At 56.7% G+C, this 15,640-nt stretch overlaps 1 protein-coding gene across 1 annotated transcript in view; it reads right to left on the reverse strand.

Annotated features, from left to right (window-relative positions):
• SEZ6L (seizure related 6 homolog (mouse)-like) overlaps positions 1 to 7,009 on the reverse strand; it is a 25,223-nt gene extending 18,214 nt beyond the window's left edge. The window contains 2 exon segments of the mRNA XM_009334424.1: positions 15 to 593; positions 6,805 to 7,009. Coding sequence (XP_009332699.1) covers positions 15 to 593; positions 6,805 to 7,009 — 784 coding nt within the window.
• Positions 7,010 to 15,640: the final 8,631 nt, after the last annotated feature.

Below are 15,640 nucleotides of genomic sequence, written 5' to 3' on the forward strand. Positions count from 1 at the left end.
CGCCCGAGCACCACCCGCGCCGCCAGGGAAGGACCCAGGGACCGCTGGTGGCAGGGTGGATGGGGAGATCTGCAGCGCGGGGTGGCTGGTGGTAGCCTGGCCCCCCCAGGGCAGCTCAGGGGGGCTCTGCTCTGCGTCCCCCACCCCGGCCGCTGCCTCTGCCGGTGCGTGCAGCTCTTGGGAGGCAGCAGGGAGCCCGGAGCCCAGTGGGCTGGCCGGGGAGGCAGCCCTGGGGGGCCCTGGCAGGGTGGGCTTGGGCCTCGGGTGCTTCCTTGACGTATTTACTTGCTTTAGAGTAGGTGGCTTTTTCTTAACAGGGAAAGTTTGTTTTGTATCAGTGTCGGGGGCGACGGTGGGCGTTGGCAGGATGCGGCTCTGCACCAGCAGGGTCATCTCCTCCGCCGCTGGATCGGCGCTGTCCTCTGCGGCCGGCAGCAGGTTCAGGGCAGTGGCATGCCCGAGCTCCCCAGCTCTGCCGGCCAAACTCATGGTGTGCCCGAGCTCCCTGGCTCTGCCGACCGTCTTGTCCACCTGCTCATCCACAGCGAGAGGGTCCGGGCTGGCGGGGACCAGTGCTGCCCCTGATCCGCTGTCTGCAAAAAAATGGGGAAAAGTGGGACTTGGGCAATTCTGGGCATGAAATTATAGCTGTGCCGGCGGCACAAAATCAGCCCCCCAGGGAGCTGCGGCTGATTGAACGCCTGCCGGTCTCCCAAACGGGTTCATTATGGGAAAGCAATAATGAGCCTGCACCGACTCCCTGAAAGTTGGGTTTCTGCTGAAACTCGGTGGCCTTATCTTGCCATTTCAGAGTTGCTATTTGGTCTCTTTATCTAGAGGTCACTTGTTCAGGGAAGTTCACTCGCTCCTGCTGAGTTTGTTGCTCTGGCTTGGTCTCTGTGAAAAGCTTTTATTTTTGCAATTGTCATCAGTAAATATGGCTATTTCAAAGCGCCTGATTAGGCTGTGGCTCTTTCCCATTGTCTTCCCCACGCTGCTGCCTGCCGGGGAACAGACGCCGATTAACTGGCTTCCTCCGGCCTCCCGCGGCAAAACACCACCCGCTTCTGCAAAGTCTCTCCTTAGGCAGCCACTAACCTTTTGTGTTGGGCAAAGCAATGCGCGGGAAAGAAAGAGCAATCAAAGCCGCACCGCCACTGCTTCGGCCGGGGAGTTTAATTGCATGAAATACAGATTTATTCACCACCAATGGGTGTGACTGAGCTGTGGTCCACGGTGTAAAATAAGCTGTAAGCAGCACCGTGGCTCTGCAAAACACTGCAGAAAGCTCCAAGAGGCAGAGTCAACATTTTCCATGGAAACAGCAGTTGCCAGGGAGGGCGCTTAATGCACGATACTTAAAGACCGTAATTCCAGCCCCCTCAGCTCCCCTGGGAGGGTTTGGAGCCTGAGTCCCTGAAATGTGGGGTCCCTGCCCTCGGCGTGGGCAGGTGCCCGGCCGGGCATGGGGGGGTCTGTGAGCCCCTGGCCCCGCTGCTGGCCCTGGGCTGCCTGGGCACGTGTTCCCCTCCGTGACTGCAAATGAAAGCACCGACCCGCTCCGAAAAGCAGTTCGAGCTGCTGTGACATGCCTGCGGGGGCAGCCGGGACGTGTACCCGCCACGGTGCCAGCTCTCCGTGGGATGGGGGACTGGAGCGGCAGCCAGGGTTTCTTTCCCAAACAGACTCCAGCAAAGCACAATAAACCTCTGGCTCACCCTGGGCACTTCATTACAATTAGTGTTACAGATACTTTAAACAAAAGCACAACACTTACATTACATTTAACTTGATTTTTTGCATTTCAAATTCTAGTAATTAAGGTAGGAGCAGAATGAAAAGGAAGAAAGGAGCTTTTGGGTGTGAAACCTGAAACACAGGGACACTGCAGGGTGTTTGCCACGGGGGAGTACAGTTCCCCTGGAGTCCAACTGCTGTTTACATCACCCTGTGATTTTAATATCTTTAAATTTCTCCTTCTGATACCTTAGCATTAGCTTTGCTGCCACACAGCCGGTGAGCGCCGTGGTGGGTGCACCATGGTGCAGCCCGGCGCAGCACTGCTCCAGTGCAGCAGCGAGGCAGTTCAGCTGGTTTACACCAGCACCGCTGGGTCAGCGCGGTGCCGGCACGGCACGGGGGCACGAGTTGTAGGGAACCTTAAACCCGCCTCAGCGGTGACGCCGCAGGGCGCGACTGCTTGTTATGCTGCTCATGATCCCCGGCCGCGCTGCGGCTCCCCCAGCACGTTTGTGCCATCCAGCTGTTGCCTCTCATTACACATTTAAGTGCTGATCCTGGAAACACTCGGGTACCCGCTCTGCTTTCTGCAGAGGTGCGCGCTCACTCGGACCTGACTTGCATGCATAATGCTCAGCCCCTGCATTATTTGGATGTGCTGGATCAGGGGCTTTACAGGACTTGGGCTCATACACCATAAGGTGAGAGCGCCCGCCCAGATGGGCCAGGGACCCCGGCGCTGTCACCTCCACGTGTGCCAGGGAGAAAAGGGACCCACAGTGGCAATGGGGTGGCAGAGTCTGGCCTTGAATGTCCCAGTGGTCCCTTCCAGCTCCCTTTATAACCAAGCAGTTACTCTTCTTGCTGCAGCTTGTGCGAGGATAAGCACTGGTCACTGCTTCAAATGGTCGCTCTGCAGCAAAAGCAGCCCAGGGAACGCACCGTGGGGCAGGGAACATCCCCGTCTGTTAACGGGGTGGCCGGTGCCTGCGGGGCAGGAGGGATGGGCACAAGTAGCCTGCGCAGAGGGAAACAAGCAGCCTGCTGAAAGTTGACTTTGCTCTGTCTTCTGGAGAATTGAAGCGGTTTCTGGCGAGAACTAAAGATAATGGAACACAACAGGAAAAGGCAAAGGCTGGGAGAGTTAGCCTGAAGGATGGAGTTTCCAAAATCTGCTTGTCCAAGGCTGGACAGGTATTTTTGTCCAGGTCTGTGCCGTGAGTGCACTGCAGGACTGCGGGAGCCTTCCCCCCTGCTGCAGGTGGGCTCGCCTCTCCTTTCGCTGGGCTGTGCCAGGGCAGTCCCCGAGCTGCTCCTGCTCCTCTGTCCCGGAGAGCCCTCGCACATGCTGCTGTTACCCGGGTTGGTCCTTAGCCCCAGCTGCCTGGGACAGCCGGGGCTGTGCCCATGCCTGCCCCAAGCCACAGCTCCCTGCTGTCAGCCAGCCGAGCCCCGGACCCAGCCACAGGCAATCCAGTCCCGGCTACCAAGGGCTTCCTGGCCTCTCCTGTTATGTTTCCCATGACTTAAAAAATTAATTCTTTAATTAGCAGTGGTTCAACAAATTCATTAGCCAATTCCCTTAGCACATTAGGAGACATTTCACACACGTTGTCTGCAACCACCGACTTGTTTCAGCTCTGAATAATCTCCCCCGGCTCCCCCCGGGGAGCCTGGGTGCCTCGATGTCCCCACGCACACTGCTGGTGGGGCAGCCTGGGACCCCCCACACCCTCCGCTCATTTCTGAGTGTCTGGCCTCCCTGGGCATCCTGCCGTGGGGTGATGGGGGGAATCGGTCCCCAAGGCAGTGTCAGCATCAGCTCTCCTTCCCTGACAAGTTTTGCAGGGCTCTCGCGTGCTTTAGGCTTCCTCCCCCAGCCCAAGCCCGGGACGGGTGGCCAGCGACTGCTCTCCCACTGCCGCGACTCAGCTCATCGGTTTTAGTGCTCTGCAGCAAAACGGTTTCTACGTTATAGGAGAAGATGGGGCTGTCAGACAAGGAGGAGTTGGCACGGCCCTGGGAGGCCAGGGGAGGGGAGGGGGCTCACTGGCTGGTGGGACACGGTGGGACACAGGCTCACAGTGGGACAGTTGGGGTGTTCCCGCAGGAACCTGAGTCCTTAAAGCCGGTGTGTTACCAGAAACAGCAAAACAGCATCCCCGGGTTATTTGTCATGTGAACTCTAATTCTTAACGGATGTTGCCATTAAACCGTATTTTATGCTTTCAGAAAGTTGACTAATTTCTTATTAGATCCTTTGCCAGGATGCATTTAAACGATTCTGTCCTTAACAAAGCATGAAATAAAACACTTTGTATAGCGACTCTGTAATGAGATACTTAACATGCGTTAGTTTGTAAAGGGCAAATGTGTATTTCAGGGAAGTGAAGAACACAGCCAGGCTGGAGTGGGGAGATGGAGGCACAGGGGGGCCCTGGCATCGGTGATTAATAAGGGCACATTCCACATTATCAGAAAGAGAAGTGATTAATGATCTTAACTCCAGCTTGCATCACCACCCCCAAACCAGAGCTGTGCTCCATCATGTCCCCGAGATGCGGGCTGCCAGCCCTGCCTGCTGCATCCCTGGTGCTGCCAGACCCAGGTCCCACCCCCCGCGTGTTGGTGCGGCACTGTGACCCCCCATGGCCCCGGCGCAGCCCTGTGCCTGCTCCCCTCCCTGCTCGGCTGGCTTTCCTCCACTCACTCGTGCCTGCTGCCCATCTCAGGAAGGGAACCACCAGCTCTTCCCTCCCGGGGGGGCAGAGGCCCCCGCACACGGAGGGGGTGTCACTGTCTGCAGAAGCGCATTCCCCCACCCATGGCCTCTCCGGGGAGAGTGAGGCTTTAGGAAAAGCAAAGAGCAGGTGAAGCAGAACCGAGTATCCTCATCCTTAAGGAAGGATTGCAGTAGGTTTCCATATTTAATATTTGGATAAGGGTAGGCTTTGGTAAGATACTTTCCATACCGATCTGAATGCAAACAGCCTTTCTCCCACCTCCAAGGACTACGGGGTAGTTACACTGAGAGATGAGGTTTGAGATTGCCCGAGCACCGTTGGTGCATTTCTATCCAGGAGCCAGCCCAGGAGCATGGGGGGGTTGTGTCTCGCAGTCATCGCTGGAAGCTTTGCAGCCCCTCTCCCCTCCCAGGAGCACAGTGATGCAGCCCAGCCAGCTAATGCCACCGGCATGCTAAATAAACCACCAGAGATTTATAGTCAATTCTGTGGATTTACTTTGAGTTGCAGTAGCAAAACTATTATCATAATGGCAGGCAGGAAATGTCAGCACGGGACGATTGCTTGAGGGTGCTCTCATAGCCGGGCTCTCACTCTCTGCTGCCCACTCCCAGCATGGGACGAGGCTGTTTAACGTCACCTAGCGCTGCAGGATGTCCACGCTCCCCACCACCGCCCCGGCCTCACGGGATGCTCAGCTGGGGGCCAGGGCAGGCGGAGCAGGACCCTTCCCAGCTGCCAAAATCCATCCTGTTCTGCACAAGCGATTGATCTGGAGATACCGAGCTGGTGGAAGAGAAATGATCACGTTTGACCTTCATCTAATCTGCTAAACCAGCTCCGGAGGAAGTAAATGCTATCAAGATGTACAAGGGGTTTATCTTGTAACTTGATCAGGAGCACTCGCACGTGGTTTGAGACTGGAAAGGCTTCTCTAAGTCCATGAAAGCCTCTGCAGGCAGCCCCCACAGTCCCTGCTTCCTCCAAGCACAGCACAGCACCTGGGGCACTGCGCTCTGCACAGCGGCGTTGGTATGGGTGGCTGTGAGATGGGACAGAAAAGTCCGGGACACTTTGGAGCGCAAGTGACCTTAATGCAAAATGACAGCTCATCTTCGGGTCTATTCTGGGATCTGCCTAGATACCGGCGTGTAAACACTGAGGAAGGAAGCTCGGCTCCGGGGAGGACGTCTCCAACCAGCTTTCACTCCCCCACGATTTATACTTAGCCGCTGTCGGAAGCGCTCGCTCCTCTGCAGGGCACGGGTGCCGAGCGCGCCGTGCTGCGCGTGGGAGCGTGCGGGCTGCGTGCCGGCCAGGGCTGGCAGTGGGGACACGGCCCCAGTCCCTGAGGCTGGGGTGATGGCACGGGGGTCTCGAGAGGCAGCGGGGCAGGAGGGGTGGCAGGGCAGGCAGGGCAGGGAAGGCAGGCAGGGCAGGGGCTGCTGAAGCAGCTCCCCTCGCCCAGACCCAGCGCTGACCTGGGTGCTTGCAGGGCACCAGCCACCCACCCACCTGAGCAGCACCATCGGCTGCTCACGGAGGGCCCTTGGCACTAAAAGCATCCTTAAATATACATAAATGAGTACAAATGCCTCTTTGAAACTTGCTATCGGAGCGAGAAAAATTAATGAACTCAAAGACCAACATACCTGTGGTCTGTGCTCTGTTACCCATGCAATCCTTCTGCTCATACAAAGAACAACTAATTGTTCTGACAATATTTTTTCAGGTGCAAACAGCCTTTTTTTTGCCATTTAGGATAGTTCTCTCTTGCTCTTTTGAAGAATTTTGTTTTCCCGCTACTGAGAAATAAATCTGCTTATTGCCCGTGATCTGTGAGCACGCAGTGACAGATTTCAGGTTGTGGCCTGGAATTTGCCGTGACGGCCCAGGCGCATTAACTGAGCAAACTGTAATGTATTAAGCAAAACAGTGAATGAGATTGCAAGGCCAAGTGAACGAAAGAAAACTGATTAAACATGAGCTCAAGCTCTCCCCTTTGCCACAATTTCATATGCTATCAGCTCTTGTTCTCCAGAAAAGCAAAATAGGGTTTTCAGTGTTCCCTCTCAAAAAGCAGCTTGCCTGTGTTTTGCACAGGGCAGGGACATGGTGCGTTCAGGTAGTTTTCCGCTGCCTGGTGGCCACAGTGCCAGCGTCCCCACATCCCCACCAAGGGGGGTCCAGCTGCGCTCCTGGGCACGGGGCACCCCCAGACCTTTGACCCAGTGTAGTGCGGCAGGGAGATGAAGGTTTCAGCTTCTGGACCCTGAACTTGCAGACAAAACCCACGCTGAAACCTGCAGTGCCATCAGACCTTCCCCGCTGGCGGCAGCTGCGGCTGCACCAATGCCTGTGCTGCCCCCCTGCAGCAGGGAGTCCCCAGCAATCAAGGGGCTTTCAGTTAAGGACACAGTGAAGAGCTTGTTCCAGTCCCGAAAGCCTTTGCGGAGCAGCAGGGGATGGGAAGCGCAGCGTTCAAAGCCCTGGGAGAAGCTGGCAGCAAAGTGCCTTGCCCACATCGCCGCAGTGCCTGCCCACGCTCGAGGCCCCGGGATGGCCTCAGGGAGCCCCGGTGTCCCCCGGGATGGATCGGCTGGGGACCCTGCGCGGGGCTGCGCTGGGTTGGCAGGGCAGGCGCCAGCATGGTGCCGCACCGGGGTCCGGGTGGGACCTCGGCTGCGGGATACCTGCAGCCTGAAGGGATGCGCTCAGCATCAGAGCAGGAGCCGCTGCCCGTTAGCTCAGCTCCTGGGGATGGTGCCCCGGGCAGCAGCCGTCTCCTCAGATACAATCCCAGCAACTGTGATCTCTGCAACGTCAGCCCCAGCATGTAGGAAAATCAGCGGCTCTCATCACAGCCACCCTGCCAGCAGAGCAGAGAGTGTCTGGGCAGCCCCTGGAGCACGTCGAGTCCACGTGCCCCTTCCAAGGGCCACACTGCAGAGTCATGTCACTGCCATGGGAGGCTCAGCCCCGGGTCCCCCCCCCCCCCACCTGCTGTGGCCTCCCCAGCCCCAAAGCTTCATCCCCATGAGAGAGGGTCCCCGGGATGCCCCGCAGCCCCAGCCAAGGAGACCGGACTGTGTCTTGCAGCCCCAGCCAGCGATGGCAGACACTCTTGTGCTGCTCCAGAGGTGCCATGGCTGGAGAGAGCCAGGCAAATCTGATTGCTGCCGATATCTCAGCCAGAGGGGCTTAGAGGAATTAGGGAACTGCAAATGCTTGATAAAAGGATGCTGAAATAATCATAAAGCACTCATTTTGCTGCTGTGCTCCTGAAAGAGCTAAACCATGAGTAGCTGTATCGCTGGGTTCCCATTACTAATGCCGATGCTCTCTCTGCCTCACTGCGAGCACACGTTCCCAGGCTGCCGGAGGACGGTGGCTTGATTGCTCAAGTTCAGTAGTTACCATCCTGAAGGTTTTAGTGATCTGATTATACCAGAAACCCTGAGAAGCTTATACGGATGCTATTAATGGCGGCATTCAGCCCCCGTGCTCTGCCTGTGTGACGGGCTTAGGCGGATTGACAGTGTGCTGGGATCGGCTAATCCTGCCCGGAGCTGCTTCTGCTGCAGACGTCTCGCCTGAGCCCTCCCTGAGTGCTGGGACTGATCCTGTCCCCCCCAGCATCCCAGCCTCTGGCAGCTCCCGGCCCCGTGCCAGCACTGGGGATGCCCTGCTCGAGGGGTTCCCTGCTCTTGGGAACAAGTCCCCTCTAAGGGTCTGTGGGAGCAGCTGGCCCCGCTCTGCAATAAAGCCAGGCCCAGGTGGATAGGCTTGGCTTGGGCATAGGGCTTCCCAGGGGCAGGGCTGCAGGCTCAGCCTGCTCTGCAGGGAGCTGTGAGGATTTCTCTAAGTCAGGGGATGCTGCTGAGGAGATTTGCTGTGCCGTGCCGTGCCACTCTGGGGTGGGCTGCTTGCAGCACAGCCCCCCCCATTGCCCTGCCTGGGCACTGCCAGTGGGATGTGGTGGCTGCCCAGGAGCAGGGAGGCACTGCAGCGCCTGGCCCCAGGGATGACCCTGAAGACCAAGAGCCTTTGTGTGCCTGTGAGGGGGGAAGCTGACAGCTCTCTGTGGGGTGGGTGCCTGGGAATGGCACATGGCACTGCCCTGGTGCAGAGAACCCATGCTCAGGGATGCTCTGTGCCGGCAAAGCTACTCCTCCAAACCAGCTGGGGACATGCAATAAGCTTTCCTTTAAAAAGTTGCTGCCTTGATTTATTTGTAGAGTATAGTTCAATTTTTTATTGTGTTCCCTGCCTTGAATGAGGTCCTCTGAAGGGTGAGATGGATGGCACGGCGGGGACCGAGGCAGCGAGGAGAGGGGACTGAGCAGAGCAATGAACCCCAACTGATGGTTCATTGTTGCAGGCTCCATCGGCAGGTGAAACAGGGCAATCAATAGCCATAATGAGCATAACTGCCTTTGCACGCTGGCTGGCACTGCTTGTGCGACGTGAAGGATGTGCTCTGGAGCAGAGCTTCCCTCCACTCCCGGGCTTGGGCAAGCGAAATGCCGAGGCCAGGCAGCTCGGGCAGGTCTCCCGGAGCCGTGCCCTCCCTCGGCACTGAGCCAGGCGAGCCCTGGGATGCCCCGGCTGGTGCTCGCCTCCCCCCTTGCCCCAGGGCTCCCTGCATTGCAGCCGCCCGCCAAAGCTGCTCACGCAGCCACACCGATTCTGCTGTTAAGGAAGGAGCCTGGCAGCCTTCACTGCAGCCCAGGCTGTCGGGATGCTGCAGCCACTTTGATTAAGCCAAATCTATCATCTTCCCAAAGATAGACGCTTCTTCCCTTATGTCCTCAAAGCCTGCGGTGCATGCAGGCAGAGAGGGAATCTTAGCCCGCGACAGCGTGCGAGCAGATGAAGGAGCAGGCTGAACCCCCAGAATTACCAGTTACCACCAGGACGATGAAGGAGGATTGGCAGATGCTGCCATTTGCCGCAATGGGAGAAACTGGATCACGCGTGCACAGGGAGATGTGAACACTTGCACAGGGCTGCTGCCACTGCTGCAGCATGAGTGCCCGCAGGCAGCAGTGCCTGGCTGGGAGAGCTTGATTTCTGCCTGCGGGCAGGGGCAGGGGTGTGCAGGGCTGAGTCTGGCAGCAGAGGTGGTGCTGCCCGCGCTGCTGCCTTTGCTGCCAGGCTGGAGAGCTCCTGCCCCAGCTCTCTCACTGCCATCCAACCTGGCCCCTCTGCACACCACAGCAGCTCAGGAAGGAGTGCATTGCTAATTAAATCCAAAACTTCCCTGTGCAAGTTCATACAGGGCTGATCCAGATCTTGGATAAAAGAGGGGTGTTGAGGCTGGTCTCTGATGCAACCCCGCGCCGATGGAGGGCTGCGTGGGTGGGAAGGGGCAGCAGGGTCCCCGTGCACATCGTGCTCTCCCGGGACCTCTGTCCCACGCCGGTCTCTAGCACGTGCCATACAGATTTCACCGTCAGGGAGAAAAATAGAGAGGGTTTGAGTGCGAACCAAGGATCTGAAAAAAAAGCAGGTTGGGTCTGTCAAAACACTCCGGTGTGATGGATTGGAAATGCTTTGGTTTGGTTTCAGATTTTAAAAGATTTTTGCCTTAAATCTTGAAGAGCAGAAAAACCTGAATCAAAACAGTCTTTCATTTTCAAAATGTCAAAACAGACTGATACAGCCTCGATGGCCGCCTGTCTCCGAACAGGAGATTTGAAACCTGTTCTTTCCTGCGGTTACAATTTCAGCAAATTAAGTTTTTCCAATGGAAAAAAAGTTTTCCTCAAGAGCATCCTGACAGTTCAAGCTATAAGCAAATAAAATAGTAGCAATCTGATCATCGGTGAGTCATCCATGTGGGAGCACAGATAAATGCAGCCGGAGCAATATCTGCCTGTCGCATCGGGCGTTTCTGAGCCGCTCTCCTGCGTAAAGGCTATTTTGTGCCACCTGGCGAGGCAGGAGCGGGACGGCTCGTGGATGGCTTTCATCCAAACGTTCGTATTGCAGTTCGAGAAAATAGAAAATAATTTTCCTACCATTTGGTGCCCAGCATGGCACAAGGGGCGCAGGAGCGGTGCCTGTCCCTAGGTCCTTCTGCTCCGTGGGGGTGACAGCCTGGGGGTGCAGGGGAGCCCCAGGACTCCAGTGCTCAGTCCCACTCGCTGGGAAGATGTGGACGTTGTGCGTTCCAGGGCAGTGAGTGCTCTGCAGCAATTCCCAGTGCTTGTGCAAAGCAGGTGGTTCTTAAAAATAAGCACTGGGGTGCAGTGGGGTGGTCTGGGTGCAGTGGGGTGTGCGGAGCTCCATAGCTGGCTGCGGTGGATGGAGCCGGCCAGCATGTCTTCACCATAGCTGTCCCGAAGAGCCATTAATAGGCAGATAATTCAGAAGAGAGATGCTCAGGCTTTGCTTGGGAGACGGCTGCAGCAGAGGTCAAGAAGCTTCAGGACCCATCTGTGTCCCAATCCTGCGGGCATCTGGACGTCCCTCCTGTGCAGTCCCCGAGTGCCACATCTTCTGCAGCCTGGGTTGTAACTAGCACCTTTCCTTGCTGATTTTATCCTGCCCTGGAGCTCAGGGCCACGCTGGGCTCTGTGCTGGGCTCAGGCCAGGGACCCGGCTGGGTGCTGGGGCTCCCGGGACGGGATGGGGTCAGGGCGCTTTTCCTTCAGTTTTCATGAATTTCCTAATGCCACAGAGACTCCTGTGGCCCTGGGGAGTTTCAAAATGGCTTTAAACTGCTGTTAAATTTGCCATGTGCAGGGGTTTATTTATGCTCATAGGACTGTGGTCTGAATATTTCTTTTTAAAATTTACATCTGTGTCACTAGCAATGCTCAAATAAGGTTGCCATGGAAACCCCTCATTACTGGGCGAGGATGCTGGCAGCGGTGCCCAGCCCAAGGAGCCCTAGCTGGGAAGGACCGGGCCCTCCTCCCCGTTACCCGCCCGGCTGTGGCTCCTGCGCCCAGCAGCAAATCTGCCTTTGTCGGTAAAGGCAAACAAGGGGAAAGGCATTTCATCGGCGCCTGCTGCCTGTGGTCAGAGCAGGGCTTGGAGAGATGCTCAGGGACCTGCTGCATCGGCAGGGGACACTGGGCTGGGACGCAGACCTGGGTGGCAGCAGATATCCATGCTCACACTTAGCATCAGCTCTGGGCTGAGACAGGTGGAAAAGCCCCGAGGACTGGCCGTGGATGAAAGGGTTTCTGGTTATAGGTGGGAGCGGTGGGTTCGGGCTCTGTGGCAGGGACTGCTTGCAGGCAGGGGTAATATTTCAGCAATGAAATGCTCTGTAAAAACCCGCTTTAGTGGTGAACCCATACTCCTTGTGCCTGACTCACTTCGCTCAGGATCAAGGACACCACCAGGAATACAGGAATTAAACTTGCAAACCTCTCCCCCTCCCCGTGCTCCGGAGAAGCTCGTAACTGCTCTAACGATCTGCAGCGGCCTGACAGATGCCTGGAAATTACACACTTCTCCAAGCTACGAGGAAAATGGATTTTCCTCCCCAGTGCTGCTTCGTGGAGCTGGAATCAATGAGACTTTGACTCTCAGGCATTTGTTTCGGCCGCGCCAACTCCGCACGGGCACCTGCCGCACCCGTGGCTTTGGGGGGACCTGCCGATGCTCCCCCGCACTCCGGGAGCCCCTGCCCGTGGATCCCTGTGTGCCCATGATGACCCAGCCCCGCTGTGCCCCAAGTACCGGTGCCCTGGCACCCCTCACCCCCCAGCATCATCCCCCACATGGAGCAGCCCTGTCAGAGCAGCCCTGGAAAAACCCCCCCGTCCCCAGGTCCCCGGGGTGAAGCCAGCCCACGCCGGGATATGCCCAGCTCCTTCCCAAAGGGATGCAAGCACCCACGAGCCGGGTCGCTGCTCTGCTGCAGGAGGAGCGGCAGCAGCTAACGAGGAAGAGGAATTGAAGAGGCTCATCCAATTATGGAGGAATCAAGAGATTTACAGCAAGGAAACAATACGACCTGTCGTGTGCTGGCTTGTCCCGGCTTGGTACCACCGCTGCTGCCTCCCCAGCTGATGGGTGTGATTAATTATCCTGATACTTCAGCAGAGATACATGAGCTGGTGGAGACCATGGAGCAAGGGAGCAAAGCCATTAGAGATAGCGGCACTTTGATGCAGATGTTAATTTGAGTTCACTGCAGTTTTTTATAATTTCAAATGTAAGAAAGAAATGGTCTTTGCCTTGTTACAGACAGATAGGCCTGCCTGAAATGAATTAGCATGCTGGTTTCAAGGAGTAATTAATTTTTTTGAAAGCTGAGCCTCACTAGGTGCAAATAGAAAGTTTCCCGTAGAGTTTTCTAGTCTTCCTGATAAATCCCCGGTGCCAAAACTCCAACCTTGGCCAGATGCACCCCCAGGCTGGCCCCAGCCAGCGTCAAACATGGACAGCCTGGGGCGGGAGACCTGCCGTGGCTGTGCCTCTGCTCCCTCCTGTCCTCTGCTGCCGTGTCCCCCCAGGTGCCCCTGCTCTGGAGGGTTCATCACGAGGACGAAGGAACAAAGACAAATCGATCCTGTGGCTCTCCTGGGCTCCACGGCCGGGATGCTTGTTCCTCAGGGCCCGCACGGGAAGAGGAAATGGAGTATTTTGGCAGCTTTTCAGGATACAAATTGAACTGGGGGAAAAGAAGCTCCTTCTTTCTCAACCAATCATCCAGCCTAGTCGTCTATATCAGGGTATAAAATTAAATGGGCTCCTAAAGAGAGAGTATATTTAGATACAAAAAGCCCATTCTAGTCAGCTATCTGAGACTAAAATAATTAATCTCCCATCACTGTTAAGATGCAGTGGAGCAGATCTTGAGAAGCAAGTGCTGTGATTAACTCCTTGGGAGCAGGCCAGCCCTCTGAAATGCAGCTTGTGCCCCGTGCTGTGCCCAGGGGCTCCTGCCAGCTCCTGCCCCGGCCGGGCTGTGCTTGGTTTCGCCCCTGCCAAGCCACACCAGCGCCTCTCGATGCTTGTGCTGTACGAGCCAACGCCTTGGCAGGGCTGCTCTGCCCTGTTGCTGCCTCTTGTATGATGGAGGGGACTCAGGAGCCCCAGCAGGGATGCAGAAGCCCTGGCAGGGATGCAGGAGCCCCAGTAGGGATGCAGCCCCGGTTTCAGCAGCTCTGCTGCAGGCAGGATGTTGCTTGCAGCCAGGAGCCCTCTGCGCCTGCAGCCCCAACCACAATGCCATGGCGATCCCTGCCACCTGGGACCCCCCTGGGCTGCCAGCAGGCTGGGGAGGTCGGTACGCCATGGCCAGAAGGGCTTTGCCCCTGAGAGCTCCTCTCCCCGATGCACCGTGTCCCCAAGCAGCGGGAGCAACCCTTGCCGTACCAACCAGGGGCTCTCCGGGAGCGCCGTGGGCTCCAAATTGTGTCCCTCGGTCCTGAGCACCCACACTGCTTGGCTGCAACCCAGCGGGGCACCGCGCTCGTGTCCCTGCCATCCCTACCTTAGCCAAGACACATGCCAGGCCAAAGGAGACAGCCTGGGCATCCCACCGGGCACACCAGAACCACACAAGCTGTCATCCACTGGGTTTAGCTAAAACTCCCTGTCTGGGGATGGCTGGGAAACAATTACAAGATACACAGCTGTAAAACGTCTGGAGAGACAAAGTTTAGTCTAATTATAATAGATGACTATTTCTCTGCCTGGCTATAAATCATTCATGCTCTCACTTCCAGGCAGTCACATCCACAGGCTATCTGACTATTCAAAACCTCCTTCTGTTGTTCTACCTGTCTGGAGCGTGTTCACAGCTCGATTTGATTTGATTTCCATTCCAGAATTGGAAATATGAGATGACAATATAATGTTAGAGATCCAGGTGACCAGAACAGCCCCGTGCTCGTGCTGCATCATCACTGCCCTGCGCTCCTCGGGCTGCGGGAGACGGAGGATTCGGTTTCTGCCTGAGCTAACGGCACAGCGTCTGCATCGACTGCAAGGCATGGGGTAGAGCTGAGCTGCCTTTTGCCAAATCCGTTTGGCAACGCTTTATATTTCTTTCACAAGATGTAACAGGAATCACAGTGTGGCTCTAGTCCAGCTCCTGAGAGAAGAACAAATACAGGCAGCCTTCTCAGGGTCAGATATCTGCCTCCCCCCATAGCAGCAGGGGAGGACGCAGCCGGCACTGCTGCTGCCTGTGGCTGCTGTCCTCCCATGGATTTTTCCAGAGGTACCCTAAAAGCATGTATTTTTTTTGGAGTACCCCAAAAGATGCCCTGGGGCACCTCAGCGTGGGATTTGAAGCCCACCGGGTCCTGGCCATCTTCCCGGGGCACAGAGGTGCCCCAGAGCAATGAGGGTGGTGCAGGAGAAGCCTGGCATAGCGATACACGGTATTTTCTGCTCTCCCCGCCTAATGAACTGGGCTTTTCCCACCGCAGGGATGCAGCACCCAGCAATCACATGATGCACCAGGGAGAGGTGGGCAGAGCTGGAGATGCTCAGGGAGAGGGAAGGGGGACAGGGCTGGGGTTTCCTTGTACCCCAGGCTGTGCCTTCATCCCTCGCATCCCCCAGCCCCCTTGCATGGCCCATTTCTCCCTCCCCAGGGACAAAGCAGGGTTTCAGCTCTGCCTGTTCGGTCGATTTGCTGGGCCAGACATCGGGGTCAGTATGTCCCACCGATGGTTGCAGCCCGCATCTCACTGAACAACCTGCCCTGGGGGGAAAAACTTTTTTCCAAGCAATGCTTTTCTTTGCATTTTCTCCCCTCATAGAGGCTGGACAGAAACCTGCCGGCCTGCTGCCTGCCACTGCGTAGTGCCCTTGAAAAGACCCCTGTTGCACTCCTCTGAAATTATGTAGCTCTGGTGTCTAATGATTCCTGACAGATTGCGAACAGTCCCGCTGCTAGCAATCAGGAAGGCAGGAAAAGTGTTGGGTTACTGATGTTTGTGGTTATTACAGCTATTGGACTCCATCGATTATGGGGACGGTCTGTGCCGCGGAGGCTGTTAGTAACTAGGGCAAAGCCCGGCGCTCCCCGTTCCCGCGCCGGCTGCCGGCCCAGCACACCCCATCGAAGCGGAGTGATCACAGCTCGAAACTGCACGTGGCCGAGGGACAGGACACGCTCTGCTCCCAAACGTCGTTTAACAGCCCGGAACACCGCCAGGCAGACGTGATGCGGTTTG

Source organism: Pygoscelis adeliae, unplaced genomic scaffold (assembly GCF_000699105.1).
Source record: "Pygoscelis adeliae isolate BGI_AS28 unplaced genomic scaffold, ASM69910v1 Scaffold262, whole genome shotgun sequence".
Classification (NCBI taxonomy): Eukaryota; Metazoa; Chordata; class Aves; order Sphenisciformes; family Spheniscidae; genus Pygoscelis; species Pygoscelis adeliae.